At 34.1% G+C, this 23458-nt stretch overlaps 1 protein-coding gene across 2 annotated transcripts in view; it reads left to right on the forward strand.

Annotated features, from left to right (window-relative positions):
• The window catches only part of slgA (proline dehydrogenase slgA), a 110094-nt gene that overhangs the window by 64134 nt on the left and 22502 nt on the right, over window positions 1–23458 (forward strand). The window contains exons 3-5 of one of the 2 annotated variants that reach the window (XM_067782739.1): window positions 5135–5256; window positions 8752–8838; window positions 8917–9098. In XM_067782739.1, coding sequence (XP_067638840.1) covers window positions 5135–5256; window positions 8752–8838; window positions 8917–9098 — 391 coding nt within the window. Of the gene's footprint in view, window positions 1–5134; window positions 5257–5459; window positions 5582–8751; window positions 8839–8916; window positions 9099–23458 lie in introns of both variants that reach the window. The other variant, XM_067782740.1, reaches the window with a different exon arrangement.

The raw sequence follows: 23458 nt of genomic DNA on the forward strand, positions 1-23458 counted from the left end.
GCAAATAAGGTCCGGGAAATAAAAATGCTCTGATACACTTCAAGAGAAGTGTGGAAATACTCAGCTCGTGCCAATTTTATTTATAAATACTACCCAAATCAGAAAATCAAACATTTTGAAATAAGGTATACCCTCAAGTAAATGCACTTACATATAGTTAGGTATGTAGATGTTCACTTACATATGAATGAATGTGGAGCTGATTGTAATCCTGAAAGAAAAAAACTATGCTCTTTAGATGAGTGTCATCACGATTAACACTTGAGTTCTATAACACTCTCTATACAGAATTTTGTAAATCACACAAGGTTTTTATCTCAAGGTGTTTGTCACTTTATTAACATCAAGAAATAAATCGATTAAGGAATGTCTATCCATTTGTATGATTGCTTTATTAAAAAAATAAGTATTCTGACAATATTTGGTTTTTAATTTGTCTAGAAACGATTGGTATTGGAGAAAGGGGAAAATCGATCAGATTTCTCAAATGATGATAGCCGAAATACAAACTCATATATTGGGAAAATTTCCAGGCGTAAAATTCGTTCATACTGAGTTATTGGTAATAGATTTGACTAATAAGGATGATCAACTAGAAACCGTCACTACAGAGCATAACCGAGCACACCGTTGCTTATCCGAAAATTTTAATCAAATATCTAGAGAATACTATTTTCCGTGCTTAAAAAAAATTATTAAAAATATAATTTCAAATTGCAAAATTTGTTTAGAAAACAAATACCAGCGCAAGCCTACCTATACCTAATCCCCAGGCGAAATTCTTCACCTTGACATCTTCATTACCAGCAAGCAACATTTTTTGACGTGCGTGGACAAATTTTCTAAATTTGCAATATTGAAACCTATCGCATCAAGGTGTACCATAGACATTAAAGATACTCTTCTAGAAATCTTAATAATATTTAACAACACTAAAACTATAGTTTCAGACAACGAAAAAGCGTTTTACTCAAACTCAATAAAAACCCTTCTAAGAGACAATTTTCCATGGATCAGTTCTTCGTACCAACACTTCACAGCGAAAGTAATGGCCAAGTTGAAAGGTTCCATTCTACCTTGCTAGAAATAGCGCGTTGCATTAATTAATTTTACTAAATGCCGTTAGGAAAATGCTAGTAGATGCTCAAGATAAAACAATTAACATGAATAATGTTGGTAAAAAAATGCTGTTGAGAAAGTTTATTTAAGAGGAAACAAAAGACTGGGTAACAAATTTGATAAAATATTTATTGAAAAAGTTGTCCAAAGGGACCTTGGTACCACAGTAATTATTGATGGAAAAAGAGTTCATAAAAGTAATCTAAGATAGTTTTTGCCCTTTCCCAAAGCGCTGTTAAAGAGATCATTTCATAATTTAATAAAAATTGTCCACTCTTCTTGATTTTGAATTATTACCGTTTATTTCTTTAATATATATATCTTTGTAAGCTTAGATTTAAGAAACTACAATGACAACAAAAAAATATTGCCAACTATACTGTCACATCGGTTTTCAATAGTAAACCAACGCTTTGTTGAAACGAGGACGTCCCAAATTCAACAAGGGGAATAGTTAAGGTATAACATCTGCACAGTGCCCAACTGTGACTGCAATAATGCAAAATTATTGAGCTGAGAATTTGTCTTTTCCACTCAAGTCGAACGCAATCATGTGATCAATGAAAGACAATGAATGACAAACAAAGCGTAGAAGCACCAAACAAATTCAATCTTAGCTTTCTTTTTTTGGGATTTGGGATTAATGGCAGGGTTCTATGACCATAGTGCCATGTACAAAATCGAAATTTTCTTCCTAAATTATCGTTTCATTTCACTTTCTTCTCCGTTATTCACAGTAGATCCGTTATTTAATTATATTTAAATTCCGTTATTTCTCGAACAAATGCTAATTTCAATTCAAAGTTTTTTGTTCAATTACTTACCTACTTACTTACTTGCTTACTTAATTGGCGCTTAACCGTCTAAATGGTTATGGCCGTCCAACAAGGCGCGCCAGTTGCTCCTTCGCTCCGCCAACCGGCGCCAATTGGTCACACCAAAGGAGTTTAAATCGTTTTCCACCTGGTCCTTCAATCTGCTTCCATAGGCGGGTTCCGATAGAAACACTTTCTTGGCCGGAGCATCATCATTCATTCACATAACATGGCCAAGCCAGCGCAGCCGCTGCGTTTTAATTCGCTGGACTATGTTGATGTCTGCGTATAGCTCGTACAGCTCATCATTAAATCTTCTTCGGTACTCGCCATCGCCAACGCGTAGAGGTCCATAAATCTTTCGAAGAACTTTTCTCTCGAACACTCCCAAAGCCGCTTCATCTGCTGTTGTCATGGTCCATGCTTCTGCCCCATATAGCAGGACGGGTACGATAAGTGACTTGTAGAGTATGCATAATATGCATTTTTTCTTAAGTTTCTCTTATTGAGAAATTATTCTTATTTAAAGATGTAATCTGCATATATACTTAAAACATTTCATAAAAAGTTTGAGAATTATCTGTGCATAAGTGAATGGAAAAATAATTGAACGAAAAATAAAAGTTAAAAAATTGCTTTAAAATGTGTTATAGTTTGACGGTGATCGAACTCGCGCCAAGCGATCGCAAGCACAACATCATAACCGCTGGGCCACTACGACTGCTTAATAGTTTGTGCCAAATGTTGTATTTAACATTGTAGTACACACGAATTTTACCGTTTCTTTTAACTTGAACTTAATTTAAGAACATTGTTCTTAATTTAAGAACATTGTTCTCATTAATAGAACATTTGTTCATATTTTAAGACCAGCCGTTATATTTTCAAGAAAATGGTTGTCAGTTCAAGAACAAGGTTGTTGTTTTGATAACAGGTCGGTCGTGTTTCAAGAACAAAAAAGTAAGAACATGAAAATCTTGAATTGAGTTCGGTGGTGCTAGATTTTAGAACGGCGTTTTTCTCTGAGTGTACAGTGTGCGTCCCCATATAAGCTACATATGCTAACGTCCCCTGATTTCGTTGAAATTTTATATTTGCCCTTCTTAACATGAGAAGGAGTCATGCAAAAATTTTATTAACAGACCACCCTTGCTTCTATGTTATACGCAAAAAGGTACTAAAAATGTTAGATAACCTCACATGTTTAAAACACCAAAATCACAAAAGCTAATTTTCAAAGAAGAATATTTGGTGACATCATGGGGAGATTGTTGTGAAAACAGGCCACAGAATCCCACCTAGTTTTTGCAGTTGTGTTGAAAAGTTCCGTTCCTAAAATCTGTAACTTATCCAAGGAAATGTTGATCATATACAACTTCTTTTTAGAACGCAAAGAAAAATATCATCATCATCAATAATTGGAGCTTAACCGCCTCGACGATTTTGGCCTTTCGTAACAGTACACGCCAGCTATCCATGTTTCGCGATAACTGATGTCAATAGGGAGCGCCAAAAGAGATCAAGTTTTTCTTTATCTGCCTCTCCCAACTCAGTGGAGGTTTCCCTATTTCTTGCCTTCCAAATACAGGTTTCAATGGTAATGCCTTCAAAACAGCTCATCATTATAGTCGTCCGTCCGTCATCCGGGCAGAACCATAAATATTCCGGAGAGCTTTTCTCTCGAAAACTCCAAAGGCATCACATTTTCTTTCGACACCAGTATGATTCCGAACCATACATCAATACCTCACGGTGAGCCACTTGTAGAGCATGCGTTTTGCGTCGAGGTAGGACTTTACTTTTCAATTGCATTCTCAATCAAAGGAGATACTCCCCGTCTGATTTCTATGCTGATATTGTTTTCGGTGCTGTTACTGGTTCCCAAATAAACGAAATCCTGCTGCAAAGTCAGTTATTTTATCGTGATGCAGGTGGAACGGTTGAGCACGTTCTGTGTTCGTGTCCAGCGTTCGTGTCCTGAGTCTTCCGTTTGTTCGTCAAACAAATTCTGGTAACACTATGGACACATTCGGTTTATTTAAGGTCTTTATTGGACGGTCAGTTCAACCTAACCCAACCATTTCTTCAGGTTCTAGCGTATGGTGTAGATCTGGTCAATAGTATATTTACCAGGACTGGAGTGGCACTCGGGCTGCTGCTTGATTCATTTCTACACAAATATGCAGTTATATTTACCTGGCAGCATTGTTTGAGTTTTTTGTTACCCAACACTGATTTTTTGCAGCAAATTTAGTTTCAACAGGTCATGCAGCGACACATGTGTAAATCAGTGTGCCCATTTTTTATAAATTACAACGAAGAAAAAAATGAGTTGAATTGTAAAATTTAAATTTTAACTTAGCTTAGTGGTAAGCCACGAAAAAGGAATTATTTCAAAGTTGATTAATATAAGTATCGTAATCCATTTAACTAGTTACGTAGGTCAAAAGTTTAGATCACAGAAGATGGCTATGGCGTTCATTCTAGACAAACAAAGAAAGTACTCAGCCACTTTTTGTCTTCATTTTTTTTTTCTCCTTTTTTTGCATTGTCAAGGTGACATGAACTACATATGTGCGAGGTTTCACGCTTTTAGCTCAATGAGTAGTTACTTCAAACTCGATCGCAATATTGCACTATTCTAAATGGATTTTTTAATACCTCTAATTATCTCGATCCCTATCCCACCAAGAAAACTCTATTATCCTTAATATTACAACCTAATAAAGCCCAAAGCTCCGTTCAAAGTTTCAGGTCTCTAGGTTATCAGGAAGTTCCCTAAAAATTGAAAAACAATTTCCAAGCTCAACGATCCCTGGACCAGCTAGCGAAAATATTATCATGGATGTTGGAAGTATCTTCTTATTTTCAAGAATCTAACTCTCCGGGAAGTTAATTCAATAGCGGTCGCAAGATTTCACATGTTGTAAATGGATTTTCTAAATATCTCTCTGTAGAAAACTCTTTTATCCTAAATATTACAACTCATAGAGCCCAAAAGTCTCTGTGTTATCGAAGAGCTCCTTGTTGTTGTAGCAATTAAAGTAAAGGAAGTAAAAAATAAATAAAAATTGAATGGGGAGTCAGTCGGTTTTTTTTATTTAATCGGTTTTTATAAATAAAACATATGTACATAATTTACCAAAGGGTATGTTATTAACTTTTATTTATTTAACAATTTATTGAACAAAAAAATGCAGATCATGAAGTTCTTCAATACAGTGCTTGGCGACAAATTGTTTACAATGCTAATGAAAGCTACATTCTATGGACATTTCGTCGCTGGTGAAGATCAAGTCAAAATCATCCCAACTCTTGAAAGGTAATTATTTTAAACAGAAAAAACTAACAAAATATTTTTCTTTTTGATTCTTTTATTACATATTTGCAAAAAACCACAATTCATGACACAACGATTTTATGGCGCGCTTTCGTTAAATGCAATCCTGTACAAAATGCTTTGCTTACATTTATTATACTACATACATCCATCATGCCTTCCAACTGCCGTTTTTCCTGCCATAGATAATGAAAGCCACACGTGCTCTATTAGGTGACACTCTCTTTGTGGCACTGATGAAATCTACATTTTATGGACATTTTGTTGGCGGTGAAAATCGATATTCTACTGTACCGACTCTAAAAAGGTTCCTATGCAAAGTGAATAGCACATGGTGTACCTAACAAGAAAGTACCCAGTAACGCATGTGGCATGGTCTAAACCATCGTAACAAAATGCATTAAAGAACAAAATTATAAAATTAAACAAAAACACATAACCCTTTTAATTGAAAAAATATGTGACTAAATTAATTTTGTATATATGTATATGGGTATTTCCAAAGTTGCGTTTGAAACTGAAAAAACAAAGGACAAATATTTTTATTTTATTATTATTATTTTATTGAATGAAATATGGATGAGTGTCCTAAGAAAATTCATCAGATATTAAAAAAAGATATGAAACATTATTAGATATTGAAAACCCTTCATCCGTTTTTTAGTTATGGGCTTTTAAGTGAGTCACAAACGTAGGTACGGGTCACCAATATACGAATGTAGTTTGGCTATTGTGGACAAGCATTTTATCAATTGTTTGTGTTTTCCAAAAAACATTTATTCAGTATTCCGTTTATTTAAAGGATATAGTATAATAGGTTTACTCAGTTTGAAAAAACATATATTTTTGCCTTTCACCTTCTTTTTACATTAAAAAAAGTGCAATTTTCTTTTATGCTAGGCGCTAAGGACTTAAATATATCGCTCATTTACTTCAATAGTGTGATAACTCCAAAAACATGACTTTTGAGTTAATAACATATAAACGTATCCAATAACATGATCTAAGTTGTAAAAAAAAATCTTTGTTATCCATTAAAAATTTACCACGTGCTATACAAATGAAAATATACCTTTATATGCGCAACATATGCCAGTTAAAATTTTTGAATGGCTCTCCTGGAAAATTGTGTTTTTTGAGTTATGACACTATTGAAGTAAATTAGCGATATTATTCAATGGTTTACTTCAGGCATGCTTAACGAACGAAACGATATCATTTCGTTACGATAATCAACGTTAATAAACGAAACGAAGTCATTTCGTTTCGTTTATTAACGTTAAGAACGCCAAATTAACGTTAATAACGTTTCGTTTGTTAACGTTGATTATCGTAACGAAATGATATCGTTTCGTTCGTTAAGCATGCCTGGTTTACTTAGAGAACCCATTAACTCAAAATAGATAAAAATTCCACATTTATGTTTCTTCGAAATGACGCTTTTTTAAATTTTAAATAGATAGTTCGAGTTATTTCTAAATAACATACATTTTTTATTTTTTCAAATCGAATTACTTAATTACACTGGAATATTTGGTTCTTCATTTCAAGGACCAGATCCAAAATACTGTAACGAATTTACTGAAATTTCGCTTATTTGCAACCTTCTACAAACGTTCGTATCGCTAAACTGTTGAATAAGACACTCCAATATTCTGTATTACAAAATGGTCTTTATTAGACTGCTTTGAAGGAACTGCACAATAAACTTCACTTTGCAACTGATAGCGTGTTTAAAACAAACTGATTCGTGATGCCTCAGCCTGTGCCGCTTTTATACTCTTCGGTTTCCACGTTCAATCATTTCTCCTAAGGTCTAGTAATTTCGTGAGCCTGATGCTTGTTTACCAGCTATATATACGTATATTTGAATTTTGTATCCATATGCGTGTGTATATGTGAGCGGCGGACGATGACGTGCGCTTGTTAGTATCTCTGTTGCCCCGCACGTATGTGTCCAGACATAATGATTAATTTGTTTACGTACATACAAGTGTAGCAGCTTGCTTTTTTGTTGTTGTGGCTTTATTTACTTAGTATCAGATTAGTGATGGGAGTATCATTTAGTGTCACTAATATTCGTCGCAATACATATGATATTTTTGATATATTTTTACCCTCGTATTAATATAAAAGTGTGTATATTAAAGCATATCATTATGTACTTATGAAGAAAAATAGCTAGAAATATGTCCCTCAGGCTTGAACACTTTACAGTTAAAACAACGATACTGGACTTTTCTCTGTCTTATTTTTGATTTGCACTGGGGCAATTACTAAAATAGTAGTAATGTATCTACACAGATAGTGATACACGAATGATATCTGAATATATTCTTACATAAATTTTTTTTTTGACTCGAATAAAGTGTGCCGGTTTTAGGAAAGTATCGATAGGAACTGAACATAAAGAGATAAGTTGATGACTGCTTCGAACAAATTGTGACCTGAATGAACACATTTACAACGGTATATGATGCATTGATATAAAGGCACAAATAGATAATTTATAAAAAAAAAAAAAACAACGAATTTCGTTTGAAACTTGATATAAAACGTTTGGTAAGCCTTTTACACATTGCGTACTTAGTTTTCTTTCTTCTTATTATGGTCCTTTAGTCAATATAATTGTGTGATTTTAGGAATTAGTTTGCACTTAATGCAAAGTTATGAAGAAACATGGTTTTAGTCGCGAACGTACAAAAAAAAAACATAGGCAAGTATCAAAATAAAATTTTACCGTACCCATTCATATGAACTTAATAACATTAGTTGTGCATTTAAAATTAATTAAGGGGAATATGCTTTTAACAGTAAGAAAAATAACAAGTTTGTAATTTTCAGGTTCCAGGCCATATCTTTCATTAAATTAACTTAGCAAACTGGTAAAAGCAAAAATTTACTAAAATTTAAGAATTTTTTGTATTAAATTAGCTTTACACGATTTTTTTGTATTGAAATTGGAGAATTTTTGCTTTACTATGTTCAAGCAAATGTTAAACTTACTAACTTTTTAGATTTCCGTGGTGGTTTACGATTTTTCGGAAATGCCCATATATATTCAAATGTGTTGTGAACAATTCAGCTAAGTGGCGTGCATTTAAAATAACAGCCAATTAGCAATATTTACATTTTTTGAATCACCTAATTCATATCTCTACCAGACGATTCTTTGCTAAGCAGATATCATTTCCGTTGTCATTGTTTCCTTTCTAACGCCACAATTCAATTGACAATCCAACAATGCATTCGTGCCTTTTTTAATGGACGTCATGTCGGTTTACCTGCATTTAACCCATTCATGTGCACTAAAACTTAATATTTTACACGGAAATATGATTTAATGACAATCCATTACCAATTCACACACCAACTAATTAATTTAGAACCCACATTTTACATAGTGTATATGTGTATGTTCATAAACACTTATATTATATACTTCTAAATATTATATTTTAAAAATAATTATTCCAGACTACGTTCTTTTGGCGTTAAACCAATTCTTGATTACTCCGTAGAGGAGGATCTCTCGCAAGAAGAAGCTGAGAAACGTGAAGTTGAGTGAGTTTTTAACTTTGATGGGATACGTATGCGTATTATTTTTCAAACCAAAAACTTCCTACCCCTTTTGTGTGACAGGTCTTCAGTTTCTAGCGCTGGTGATATGAAGGACGATGGTGCGATACCAAAATATCATGTGGAAAAGTCGTTTGCCGATCGTCGTTATAAAGTTAGCAGTGCCAGAACTTATTTCTACTTAAATGAAGCCACTTGCGAGCGAAACATGGAAATTTTCATCAAATGTTTGGAAGCCGTCTCAGGTAAAGAAATATTACGGGAGAATAATATATCACATGTGAATTAAAGCACCTTTTTGAATATAATTCATTAAAATAAATACTATATAAATCCGATCTTAAACTGCATTCACATTTGCGTAATGTCAACCTCAATCTTATTTAAATCTTGTATTAATTCCGATTAAAGAGTTGCACACTTTGCAAGTTTTGTAAGGTTGTTTGAGCAAAAATAATATTGAGGCCAAAACTACGCAAATTTGAATACAGTATTAGGATATACTCTACAATGTAGAGTCTTCTTGCATAGTTTAAGGATCTATACGCTCCACAAGTTTTTTAGCTCCATATTTATTCATGCTTACTGAAGGCTTTTGTTTAGTTAGTTCGCAATCAAACCCGACCTTAAAATGTGATAATTTCATGAAAAGAACAAAATAAAATAAAAATGCTAACAACCTACAAATATGTATATTAGACTGGGTCGATTTATTAAACGATATCGCGCTATCGATTTTTCAATAGGATTTGGGCCCAGGAAAAAAAGTTCCACCACGCATACCCAAAAGCCTGCGAAATTTTTTTATTTTTTTTTTTATTTTTAAGGTTTTTTTCATGACCTACTAAACAAATTTTCATTTCATTGTAAAATTTTCATGTATAGGTACCCTATGCGACCCAAAAACGTCCGCTAAAAAGGTTGGCGATGAAAAATATTTTTTTTCTCAAAAAACTGTTGTCGCCAACGTTTTAGCTGGCATTTTTGGGTCGGACAGGGTATACATATGAAAATTTTTTTAGTAGGTCATGAAAAAAACCTTAAAAATCAAAAAAAAAATTCCACAGGCTCGAGCCCACACTGAAAGAAAAAGACTGGTAAAATCAACCGAAATACGGGTCAATTCCACCGAAATTTCTGTTAATTTTTATTCATCGCAACAAGATTTGGAATTAACTGCGCACAAATCGCTGATTCGTAATTGACCGTTTTAGTAGTCAAATGAACAAACAAAGTTGTTGCGACAAAAAAAAAATAATAATAAATGTAAGGCGCGATAACCTTCGAAAGATCTAAGGCCGAGCTTCTCTTCCAATTTGCGTCGTGCTCCTCTTGATTTCCCTACAAATTGGCCGGACGGGACCTACATGTTTTATGCCAACTCCGAACGGCATATGCAAGGCAGATGAGTTTTCACTGAGGGCTTTTCATAGCAGAAGTACACTCGGAGCGCTTGCCAAACACTGCCGAGGGGCGACCTCGCTTAGACAAATTTGCTTCTAATTGAAAAACCTTATTTCTAAAATTTTGATGTTGCTTTGCCCGAGGTGCGAACCCAAGAGCATACGGTGTGGCGGGCGGAGCACGCTACCATCACACCACGGTGGCACTTACTAACCGAACGTCAATTGGGCTACATCAAATATGCTGGCAGACATTAAACATTATACACTTTATTATTTTGTTTTATTAAACGCACTTTCACCGAATTTTATATTTTATAATTTATTTCATTTATAGTTTTGAACTTCTCTTTTGTTTTTTTTTTCGTTTTGTATTGATAACTGAAAAACTAGTTTTTGTTGTTTTCCCATTTTGTGTGTTTTTCGATTTGATGGTGTTCTTATTTTGGTATTTTTTTTAACGAGTGGCTCCATCGTCATAAGTACAAAGTAGAGAGCGCAGTGAGCGTAAAATTGTCTTTGAAATTTGCTCATGTATTGAGAGTTGATTGCTGTCGAAATGACCTGTAAAATCAGTTGTGTTAACAGAAAAATCAGTTAGATTGACCAGGAATCTGTCAATTTTACAGAATTTTGTTAACTTAAGAGCGACAATTTCTCTTCTGTTGAAATGACTAAACTAATTTGTTCGTTTGACAAAGAACTCGGTCAAATTAACCATAATTCGATCAATTTCACCGAATCTCCGTTAAGTCAAGAATAACAGAACCGATTTGTTGATTTTACTAGCACCATTTCTTTCAGTGCAAATCCTATCGAAAAATCGATGGCGCGATATCGGTTAACTTTCGTCCATGCAAATCGACCCAGGTTAATGTATGTATATACATATAAGCTCACCAAGTGAAAGCATATCAAAAAGGAAAAATATCCAGAAGTAAAAGAAGCCAAGTATGAGCTGACTAGAAGTTGGTTATGAATAATCTAATGTGCAATATTAACTGTTTATTTTCTTTGAAAAAACCTAACTACTTTTGTATGACAATGCCCAAGGTGAAGGGTTATTTCTGCATTACATTTCAGCTAACTACTAGTCACCTAATTTATGCCGAAAAATATGTTAGGCGCTTACCGAACTGTAATAATAAAAACTGTTCCTATCTAAATGAGATCTATGGATTGGAGACGTTAAACTTATTTGCATATTATTTTGCAAGTTTTTTTAGAAACTTTAAAATGCAACTAAATTATGTGAAAGTCGATACGAAAAGACCAAATTTTTATGTATTAAAATTTTTTTTAACAAATTATTTCCTGACATTGAGAATTCATACAAGTGGCGAATATTGGAAAAATTTTCACAATGATCTCCTGCTAAATTTTCCAAACCAGTCCTGCATCACGATATAAAAGAAAATATGTATCCAATTTCGTTAATTATCAAAAAAAAAATTACAAACAAAAATAATTCGTTTTGTTGATTAGCGACAAAATTCCATTTCGTTTTAACGTTATTTTTTTTCGTTTATTGATAAAATTAAGGCTAAGATTGTTACAAACCATTGGTACATTGTGAACTCATACAAGTGGCGAATGTTTGAAAAAAAAAACGTTCACAATAGTAAACAGCTTGGATCACCTGATCGATTCTTAATTGTGTTTTTCAAACATTTTTTAGGCGACTGGTATATTGAATTAACTACATATTTTAAAATGCTTACTTAACTGGCTGCTCAAATTTTCATTATTAACTAAGTTTTAAAAATGAATATTAATGTGTAGTTTGATTTTCTATAGACACGTTTAAAACAAAGTTTTGTTGGAAATACAAATATAAACAAACTAAGCTTTCTTCCATTCTTTGGCCGTTCGTGACAGTCATTCTCCCTGCCAGCTTATTTGAGAGGTAGGTATGGCAATGGAGAAATGGAAAGATTCTTCACATGTAGGAATTTACAATGTTTTAAATTTTTTCGGTGGGGTTTTTTTTCTCAATTTCACAGATACGGTAGTTGCTATGATAACGCTGCATAACTTTATAACCGACTAAAACTCATTTTTTTAAACTTATTCTGCAGTGAAATAGTTTCCGGAATCCCGTAAAATAGTCAACTGTTCGTTAGGTTTTTTTAGCAGTTGATAGCTTTTTTCTGTAGGGCCAAAATTCAAAAAAGATGATACACTCACCAAAAAACTCGAAAATTTATATTTTATGGATATGCTAGAAACCCGAAAACTAATTGGTTTGCTATATGACAGTAGCGCTATGGTATGGCACTATTAACACTGGCACAAAAAAGAAAAAAGTGGTATGTAAATTAGACTAGACTTACCCTACAGAAAATAACTGGCAATTGCTAAAAATAAGCTAACTGGTTGTTGGAAACAGTGCTTACTACTTTTGGTTTTCATGTCATGCAGGAGAAACCTGTTTTGATTTTTTCGGTCATCGTCAAAGAAAAAAATAAAGTTCTTATCAAAGAAAATAATGAAGTAATAATGCACGATAGCTTACTTGGCTTATTTCCACCCAACTTATAGCTAACTCGGAGTTTGCTTGTTTCCTGCAGGGTATGTGCTGACGTCTGGGTATGTGCTGACGTCTGGGTATATGCAGAATTAAAATTTGAAATTTTGTTTGCTTAAATAGAAATATGAAATCCAAATGAGGCCAAAATACTTCCCAGCCAGCATTTTTGAAAACTTTGAACAAAAAATATTTAAATATCATACCCCAAGATGATTAAAAACGTTCCAATTTAAAAACATTTTCTGTTCGAAAATTAACGTATCGTCGGGAGAAAAATGTACCATAAATGTGATTATTCTTGAATAATCATTTATGATTCTTATTTCGAAACGCTTTTTATTCATATTTGATATCATTGTAAAATTGAGCTTTAATAGTTTTAGAGTAATATTTGACTGCTTTTCACAGTCATTTTCTGATCATATTCGTGAACTATTTCAATCGTTTTGGTTGAGATTTTTGAATCATTTTTGAACGCGATTGTGATGCATTTATTATTCATATCTCAATCAAAATAAGATACTACGTAATACTTTTATTTCATGAGGGGAAGAAAGCATGCGAAAGTGAGCTATTCGAACCACTGCTAACTCGCAAACAAACTTGACCGATATACACCTGCGACTACAACATCCAACATCAGCATTATCGTCTGCATCTTAAAATACGGATACGTTACGGGATATTGAAGCCGTATCCAGGTATGTCAAGATAGTTTCACTTACCTGGGGTTCAAATAGCTCACAACCTATGTATTGACCAATCATTATGTATTTTATGGGAAGCTGAAGGAGAGAAATGGTTGGGGAAATCTTCGTTCACGAGCAGCATTACATTATTTTTGTCTTGAAGAATATCTTTTGCATAAATAATACAATTTTTATATATTTTTTCGTAGCTTCATGATTGAAAAAATATGTGTATGTGAAAAAAATGTTTAAATGTTTAATGAAAAGTAAAATTTCAACAATTAATAAAATTCATTATTCAGTCAACAAATATATTCATAAAAGATTCAGAAAGCTGAATGAAAAATGATTATAAATTTTTGATCACCTAAGGTAAACACATTTGAATCAAATATGATTCCAAAATGTGATTGAAAAACTATATTCAGTTTTTACCATCAAAGGTAAGCATATTTGATTATTTTTTTTTGGTTTTTATGAAATATTAAAATCTAGTCATTAAAAAAAATGATTCCGAAAAGTGATCGAAAAATACCTTTAAGTTTTTGATCATCAAAAGCATTCATATTTGAATATTTCTTTTGTTCAATTGTATGATAACCCATAATTTAGTCAGAAAGAGTAATCAAATTGTATTGATATGTAGGGGAATTCAAAATTGAATCACCTAAATGCTGAGTGGGCTTATTTTTAACAAATAAACAACATACTTTAGAGAGATACAAACACGTAAATTTTAATATATCAGTTTCAGTTTGACTGTAGATACGCGCATTCTTTATTAGGGCGGCATGTACCTACATGAATTTCGGGGCGCTGATAGGGAACTTTTAGTCAGATTTGACAATATCCTTCAAATTGTCCCACGATCTTGAGGGTATATCGGGATCAGTGCCTCGAAATACGTGTATGCACATGAGACAAGTCCAATGTACAGACCACTGTTTTTTTTATTTCTTTTATTGTATACCGGTGTAATCGATTGCACTGATTTGCATAAGGTTAATTTAACTAGCTGTTTTAAATGGATACAGTTATGTCACCAATCATAGGATCATAAACTTGACCACTACTTTATTTGACAGGAAACATTCCTAGATCTATACTTTCAAGCACAGAAATTTGAGACATTTGACGCAGATTCTTATTTAATCTAAGTGGATGTTATCAAAAGGCAAAATATGCTATGAAAAAAGGGAAAATAATACTCATTCCATTTTTCAACCCTGAGGCTGGGAGTAAAAAAGTTATTTACCGTCATGGAACAATATATAATGTTTCTCTCTTTTTCTAAAACTGCGCCTCCCCTCGGTAGTAGCTTGGCAAACAAGTTTCAAAACATGATTTTTGTCAATTTTCTATTGACTCCAGCCCACTGTGCAACATGTACAAAGATACTATGTACCGAAAAAATTTGGCAGTGTACTGACAAAATGCATTGACGTCACGTGTCGTCGACATGATTAACTAAGAGTACACAAAGCCATAGTAAAAGCGAAAACAAACAAAGGGTAAAAGTACAATCAAAACTCACGATTCATATGTCTTCGGTCCTCGTGAACCTCAACAGACAACTGAAGAAAATTTGAGCAAACACAATACAATTTATTTTCTTAACTTATAGAGATTACGGGCAGAACCGCATATCGGACGAACTACATGCTGTAGTAAATTTCTTGAAGGTTTTGTTTATCTGAATCATTGAAGCTGCATATGTACATATGAGCCGTTTATTTTGAAAGTGTCATAAGTCATTTCCAACTCATGGTCTTAAATGCATTGTTATTTTTGAACGAATGCATATATAGATGGTTCTACAATTATAAAATAATAATAAGAATTGTATCTTTTGGATATTTGACTCTAACAAACTGGAGGCGAGGAGAGATACAAACAAATTATCACTGAACCTAAACGACATGAAATGACTTATGCCACTTTCAAAATAAATGGCTCATATGTACATATATGGCCAAGCGGATTTTTTGCCAAGTTACGAATAGATTTCAGGAAAGGTTGTGGGGTGCTTCTCGGTCTAGAACTTTTTAAAAGTAATGGCCGAACTTTAAGCAGCTAATGTTTACACATAGACACTTTCAAACTGCACACGCTTTCTCTTCCTACATAAGTAATCACGTCCGTTTGTGATTTTTGAGCTTTTGCAGAGGAATGCAGTGAAGTAATCTCTCTTAACTTTTTCCTCAACATGCACTTGTGAATCTTATTTTTAGTGTAAATAAATCATAAAAATTTTCTGACAATCCTAAACTGAAGAGGGGCACAACTGCATAAACTTTTAGAAGCTAAGCTAGCAACTTGGTAGAATTAGAATCGATTTTTTCTATGAAATGGTCTTATATAGTAACTGCAAACATGCTTGCAGGAATCGTTAAATATTCAGAACCATATTAATTTGTATGATACCCAACAAAAATGCTGTAGAAGATTATAAGAAACGCATGAATTAGGCATGCAACGATGCTTTCTTCGATTACCGATAAGCCTTAGTAATTAACCCAACGGATTACCCACCAAAGCCCGCCCAACCAACAAGCGGGGAGCATCCGCATAACGCACGGATTTGTTATTTTGCTGTACCGAGTGGTTGAAGGCAGGGGCTTGCTTAGCGGCGAGATATAAAGCTGCTCAGCTACAGAGAAAAACTAAGTATAATATACATGTAAGCTTTAATAGATAAACATGAACAGGAACATAGTTATGTCTTTGACTAGGAAAAGCTACTATTTAAAAGGGGAAAGAACATTTTTCTTACGGATGAATGTCAAATGTGGCGTAGTGAGAGCACAAAGAGCGGAGAGGCTCATTTAATTCAAAATAAGTTCAACCCTGCTTCAGAAAAGAGGCTTGAAATAGCTTGATGGTCCGGAGGGAACGTTAAAGTTCACTTCGCTCTGGAGAAATGGGTTTGAAAACAAACAAAAATAATTCCAAGCGTTTCCCTACGACTAGCAAGTGTAGGAAGATTAAGAAGTCTATGGATGAAATTCCCATAACGCGGAAAGGAAGAACTGTTTTTGGACTGATTCAATTCGATCTACTATATGAACCTGGAGCAAGCTACCGCCAAACCGTGCCCTCCGCCAAGACCATTTTTAAGTACAAACAGACTAGACAGACATCAGCTCCAAACGACATCTCTAGGGTTTGTTTTTAAGTCCCTGTTTTAAATTTTTCTTGGTACATCATTTGCACTAATAAGAAAGTTCAATTTATTTATTACTCATACGCCTTCGAAGTATAGTTAAGAAAGCAAGGCTGGCAATGAAGGTAAAACTCTTGGATGGGTGATTTTAAATATTTTTCGCTTGATAGCCATATAGAAATATTGGCCGCAATTTTTTTTACTGGCATATACATCTGCGTTTGCGACTAAAAAAACGCTCATCGGCAATTACACATAGAAGTAGGGTATGAAGAAATACTGGATACGCACTTTTTTGGTCATAGTGTATACATATCAAAATTGAAAGTGAAGGATAGTAGAGACATACACTTGTTAGTACTAATTTTATGCGCAACACATAGTAGTCCATATAAAGTTTAAGTACATTTGTAGAACAGTTTTCCGATTTTTTCAAGCATCAGAAGTTACGCTTCTACTCCTAAAATATCGTCGCCAATATGGCACCCAAATCCTTTCAGTTACAATGATAATATTTGCAACACTCTTCTGGCTTCATCATCTGAGGAAATAAATTATATCTAAAAGTAAAACACAACGCCGGCAACATTTAGCACCCAAACAAAATTTGATAATGGATGACGGAAAATCGTTTCAATATGCATCACTTATTCACCCTGTTGGAGCATCAACAAAAACGAGATATATATTTATTTTGATTATTCTGTATATTTTTTGTAAGCTCATGACCATGGTCGTAGTCGGAACCCAATTGGAGATAGAAAACTTAGAACATAAAAAATGCTGAAGCAAAATTTCCCCTTTTTGCCACTTTTTTAACTTCGAATGCCTTTTGGTAACCCAAAACGGTTTGAGATAAGCATGGAAAAGATTTATAGCACCTAAAATCTTGTCAAAAAGAAGGTACGGTAAAAGCGTTATAAAAGGAATGATAAATTATTTTAAAAGTAACTACTTTAATTGATATATTTTATTCTTACAAAAATGTTGTGGGGTACACTTTTTAAAAGTTACTAAGATTTAAACAATGACTGTTACCATTGTGAATTCCTATAAGTGAAATGGAAAAGTCCTCCATTGCCATACCTGCCTGTCACATAATAGGTGACGAGGAGAACGGCTGTCGCGAATTGCCAGAGAAAGGAAGAACGGTTTGCTTTTTTGCTCGCGGTTAATAAATTGAAGTGCCATGAATTGCCCATTTGTGTTTCAAACCAATTTTTCTTTTAAATTTGTCTACAGAAAATCAGACTACAAATTAATATTCATTTCTAAAATCTAGGTAAAAGAAAAAATTTGAGCAGCCGATTAAGCAAACATTTTAAAATTTGTAAACATGCACAACAATGCTTGAGAAAAATCATTGAGCAAATGGTTCAAGTAATAGAACAGGTGATCCCAGCTGTTAGCTATTGTGAACGTTATTTTCAAACATTCGCCACTTGTATGAATTCACAATGACTGTTAAGTTATATGAATTTGGAAGTAGGTGTTTTTGTTCCTTACAGTGAACAAATCTTCTCCATTGGCAAGTTACTGACAGCGTCAAGTATATTTTCTGCAAGCTTTAGGATAAAAGTAATGGATAAAATATCAAACAGATCAAAACAGGAGCATAAACGTTATTTTTAGTTCAGAAAGTTCCAACTGAGGTTCAGAATTTTCAAATTAAGTTCAAAAATTTACAAAATTTTTAAAAGAAAAACAAGGAAGGCACTCTTAGTTTGGCGGCCACCGTGGTGTGATGGTAGCGTGCTCCGCCTACCACACCGTATGCCCTGGGTTCATACCCCGGACAAAGCAACATCAAAATTTTAGAAATAAGGTCTTTCAATTAGAAAAACATTTTTCTAAGCAGGGTCGCCCCTCGGCAGTGTTTGGCAAGCGCTCCGAGTGTATTTCTGCCATGAAAAGCTCTCAGTGGAAACTCATCTGCCTTCCAGATGCCGTTCGGAGTCGGCATAAAACATGTAGGTCCCGTCCGGCCAATTTGTAGGGAAAATCAAGAGGAGCACGACGCAAATTGGAAGAGAAGCCCGGCCTTAGATCTCTTCGGAGGTTATCGCGCCTTACATTTTTTTATTTTTTTTTATTTTATTTACTCTTAGTTCAAGTGGAACGGAATGCAATATACTCAGCTGAGAGCTTTCGTGGTACAGTTCATATAGCGTGTTTATTGTTGATTTTTCTCACTTTAGTTAGCAATTTTTCTCGTCTCTGAGCAAATAAGATTACCGAAATAATTTGAAATAAGTAAACTTTTTTTCGAGATATGCGTCGTGAAATTGGTTTGTAAGACGGAAGTGGGCGATTCAATTAGGAGTCAACCATTCAATTACATATCGAACACATATCGAATGCTGAGTGGAATATCTCACTATTAGGCTACCGTTTCGTAAACTCCCTTTCTCAGAAAATGTTTAAATAACGCCCTATTCAGAATTAGTTTCAAAAATACATGCCCTATCAGATTTTGTTTCAAAAACGCATAAAAAGTGGCGTGATTATCATTCGATTTTGATGGTTTTAAAAGGCTATGGAACATGAGTGCGAAAACCAAATTTCTCAATATATCGTGTTTACAGACGAACGGACGCAATCAGTTCCTGTTTTAACCCTGAAAATATTTATATATGGACGTCTATATTTATTTCGATTCATCTATGCCGTTAAAAGGTATCATTCGGCCAATAAAATATAGTTACTCTGAGCTACGCTCAACTGAATGTAACAATATTAAAACCTCAGTATATTCTTTGTTCAATAGCTCAATGTGTATTTTTGTGTGGAATTCAGTATTTGAGGTTTCCTACTTTTAATTTTAAACTACGTCAAATGTAGACAGTTTCACGCAAAACTGGTTTTTATGAGTTGCGAGCAAAGCAATAGCAAACAATTTACTTCTTGGAAATCTGTCTGAAATTTATCTGGTGGTACAATTAACAGAGCAAATAAGGCGACTTATAACTGTTTTCGAGAAAACCTGTCTTAAAGATTTTGAAGTACACTTGATCGTGCAATTTTTTGGTTGAGATATGTCGATATTATGAACTGAGTGTTGGATATGACAGTGATATTTTATGGAAAGATAAACATTTACAGATATCGAATCACGCACTAACGCAATTTCCAGAAAAAATCGAATTTTTGAGATTTGCCGGAAAGTCGTATATGTACAATGTTTCAAATATGACTCAACACATTCTTTCCTTTAAAACATTTTTTTTTTTATTCTTAAATAAAATCTGTTTTTGCTAAAAATAAAATACTTATTCCAATGTTTGCCCGAACTGACAGACATACCTAGATACACCTAGATCAATACAAGTATCGCCGGACTTTCGAATTTAAAACCTACCCAACTGTGTACTCGATTTATTAATACCTCCACTAAGTACCAAGAAAAGGCTGTGTGAAAATTTTCAATTGCATTGGCGCATAGGGGAGAGGCGGTCAGTTTTCCGCGTTTTTTTGAACATAGCGAATTTTTTGCTTTGATCGCTGTTTTGATTTTGGTGTGCGTTATGTATGTACATGCCACTGCTGGTATATTGTTTGTCTATATTTGCATATGTATGCAGTATTTATGTCATGACGCGAATAAATGATTTACGTATTGGGTTATATTGGTTTTCGCTATGACAAGCAGGGACCATAACGGCTTTGACTTTTAAAAAAAGTAATCGCATAAAATAAAAAAAATAAATAAATGTAAGACGCGATAACCTCCGAAGAGATCTAAGGCCGAGCTTCTCTTCCAATTTGCGTCTTGCTCCTCTTGATTTTCCCTACAAATTGGCTGGACGGGACCTACATGTTTTATGCCGACTCCGAACGGCATCTGCAAGGCAGATGAGTTTTCACTGAGAGCTTTTTCATGGCAGAAATACACCCGGAGCGCTTGCCAACACCGCCGAGGTGCGACCCCGCTTAGAAAAATTTTCTTCTAATTGAAAAACCTTATTTCTAAAATTTTGATGTTGCTTTGCCCGGGATGTGAACCCATAATCGCATAAAAGCTTTTTGTAATAAAGCGCTTAAAAATTTTTTAATCGATTTTACAAAATACCATTTTATCGTGATTCTTACCTGGCGCAGTCTGTAGTTTATTGTGTGTATTTTGGTTCTTTAATTTGAAATTCAATAATTCTGCCCTAACTTTGCTCTATCTGCATAACTTTTAAGAAGTTTTTACCTCTTACTCTCCCTTCCCCTCTTTCTCCTTTTCTTTATCCTTTAATCACTCTTCTCTCTGCACCTCTGTCTCCTTCTCCGTCTTTTCCATCCCTTTTTTCCCTCTAGCTACCTCTCCTTCTCTCTCCCCGCTCCATCATTCCAATCTCTCTATCTTCGTCTAACTCTATCTCTTTCTCAGCCTCTTTCTCCTTTACTAGTTTTTTTTCTCTCTAGTTTTTTATTTTATTTTTCCCCATCCCTTATTTCCAGTCTCAGTACAAGCCCAGAGGCATGTACATATGTATTTTTGAATTCTGTTTTATAAAAAAATAAACAAAAAATGTTGTCTAAAAAATAAAAGCTGAGGTGTGGACCACCCTTACCATTTTGGGGTGTGAAAAATAGATAAGGTCCGATTGTCAAACCTAGTCAACATGCTCAAAAAACTTCACGAGAATCGGTTGAGCCATTTCGAAGGAGTTCAACCACAAAAACTATGAAACGAGAATTTCTTGTGTGGGTTTATAGTCACTGAACTCCTCCCAAGTGACTGGACTGGGGGCAAACCCAAATATTAAAACAGTTATTATATACTTATATATGTACTAGCGGCCCGGTACGTGCTTCGCTACGTATAAAGTGAAATATTAAATCAAACTCATTTATTAAACAAAAAGGTTTTTTATTATTTGCTAGCTATTTTAAAACTTAATCCAAAACATATGGATAAACAATATTTTTGTTTTTTCATTTTGAGCATGAATAAACAAATGGCTGGGCGTACCAACTCTGGAACAGGCAACATAAAGTTGGCCATGTGAAAAACATGATTCCTCCAAATTCACACCAGAACAGAAACGTTAAGTGTTTGCTTTTGGGCTTTGTTGATGGACATCGCAAATGATAAACGCAGAGGATATTGTAATCGTTTGAATTCAAATTATTAAACAAATTTCTCCTTTTAATTTTCCAGTTAAGATCGTAGCTTCAATCCAATTTGGCAATAAATTTTTCACTGCCAATCTGGTGCCATTACACAGTTTTGGTGGATTAATATTTCGCAATAATATAATCAAAGAACCCACTTTCAGATTCAAACAATGCGGTGGCATACCAGCCGGTTCTAATGAATTTAAAAATTCAATTGGATAATTCATTGCCTCATCTTGATTCATAGCACTGTCAATTGATTTATATGTCGTGACTAAACCTGGGAGTTTTGCTTGAATTTGAAAATTAATGGCATTGATATGAATGTTTTTCGGTGCTAAAGTGGCGCGCTCTCTCAACCAATCATGATTTCTGTAATTTTGAAGAATATTTGGAAAAACACATTCAATCAATTCATCTATCGATTTCGTAATTGTACAAAAATTGTTCGGTACAGTGATCAATCCGTTGGTTCTGTCGATTTGTATTTTGGCATCACCAATTTCTAACAATTGTTTTGAAAACTAATGGGCAACTGTATCATTTTGTAGGTGAATACGCATATTAATCTTCAGTGTAATAAAGCGCTTAAAAATTTTTTAGTCGATTTTACAAAATACCCTTTTATCGTGATTCTTACCTGGCTCAGTCTGTAGTTTATTCTGGGCATTTTGCTTCTTTAAATTGAAATTCAATAATTCTGCCCGTGCCAATTTTTGTACATATCTCCAAAGAACTGATGACTTCAAACAGGCATTTATTTCATCAGCAGGAGTTGATCGAGGAATGACAGGCAATGTTTGTCGAAAATCCCTTGACAGTAATATCAAAGCACCACCAAAAAGCTGTTCATTATCACGTAAATCTTGCATTGTTCGATTAAGTGCTTCTAGTAATTTTTTATTCGCCATTGTACACTCATCCCATAAAATAATTGACGTTAATCGCAGAAATTTTGCCATAGCAGAATTTCCTGAATTGAATTTCAATCACCTGTACATTCAATGGCAATTTTAATGCAGAGTGTGCTGTCCGACCAACTTCTAATAATGTAGCAGCAATTCCCGAAGATGCAAGTGCCAATGCAATTTTCTGTTCCGATCGAATAGTCGCTAAAATCAGTAATATAACGAACGTTTTGCCTGTACCACCAGGTGCATCCAAGAAATATAATCCACCTGCATTATTGGAAATGGCTTGCATGATTGTGTCATATACATGTTTTTGCTGTATATTCATTTTGGTTATATTGGATTGTACAAATAAACGCAAATGATTAGAATTGAATTCCTGCTCACGTTGCAATTCACGATCAAACAGATCATGCATCTCACGATTTGGTGCGATCATACCCAATTGTACTAATGTTTTATTTCCAATCGTTAGACACATATCTTCAATTATTATCAAAGGTTCGTTGTACATTTCCAAAGTTATCAACAAATCAGGATTTCTTGCATGATGACGCATACGAATTAAAATATCTTCTTCAATATAATGTTTATATTTGTTCCATAATTCAAGTGGATTTGATGGCATACATGTTGATAATATAATGGCAAATAGCAATCGTATTTGTTGAGGATGAGCCGAAATAGATGCATCATGAAGTGTTGAATCCCAATATGCATCATCCTCCAACAAATGCAAAAGTTGGCATGCTTCACGGTATGTTTGACACAAATGACCGTTGACTGTTCTCAAATGATTTTAG

Source organism: Eurosta solidaginis, chromosome 4 (genome assembly GCF_040869045.1).
Source record: "Eurosta solidaginis isolate ZX-2024a chromosome 4, ASM4086904v1, whole genome shotgun sequence".
Lineage (NCBI taxonomy): Eukaryota > Metazoa > Arthropoda > Insecta > Diptera > Tephritidae > Eurosta > Eurosta solidaginis.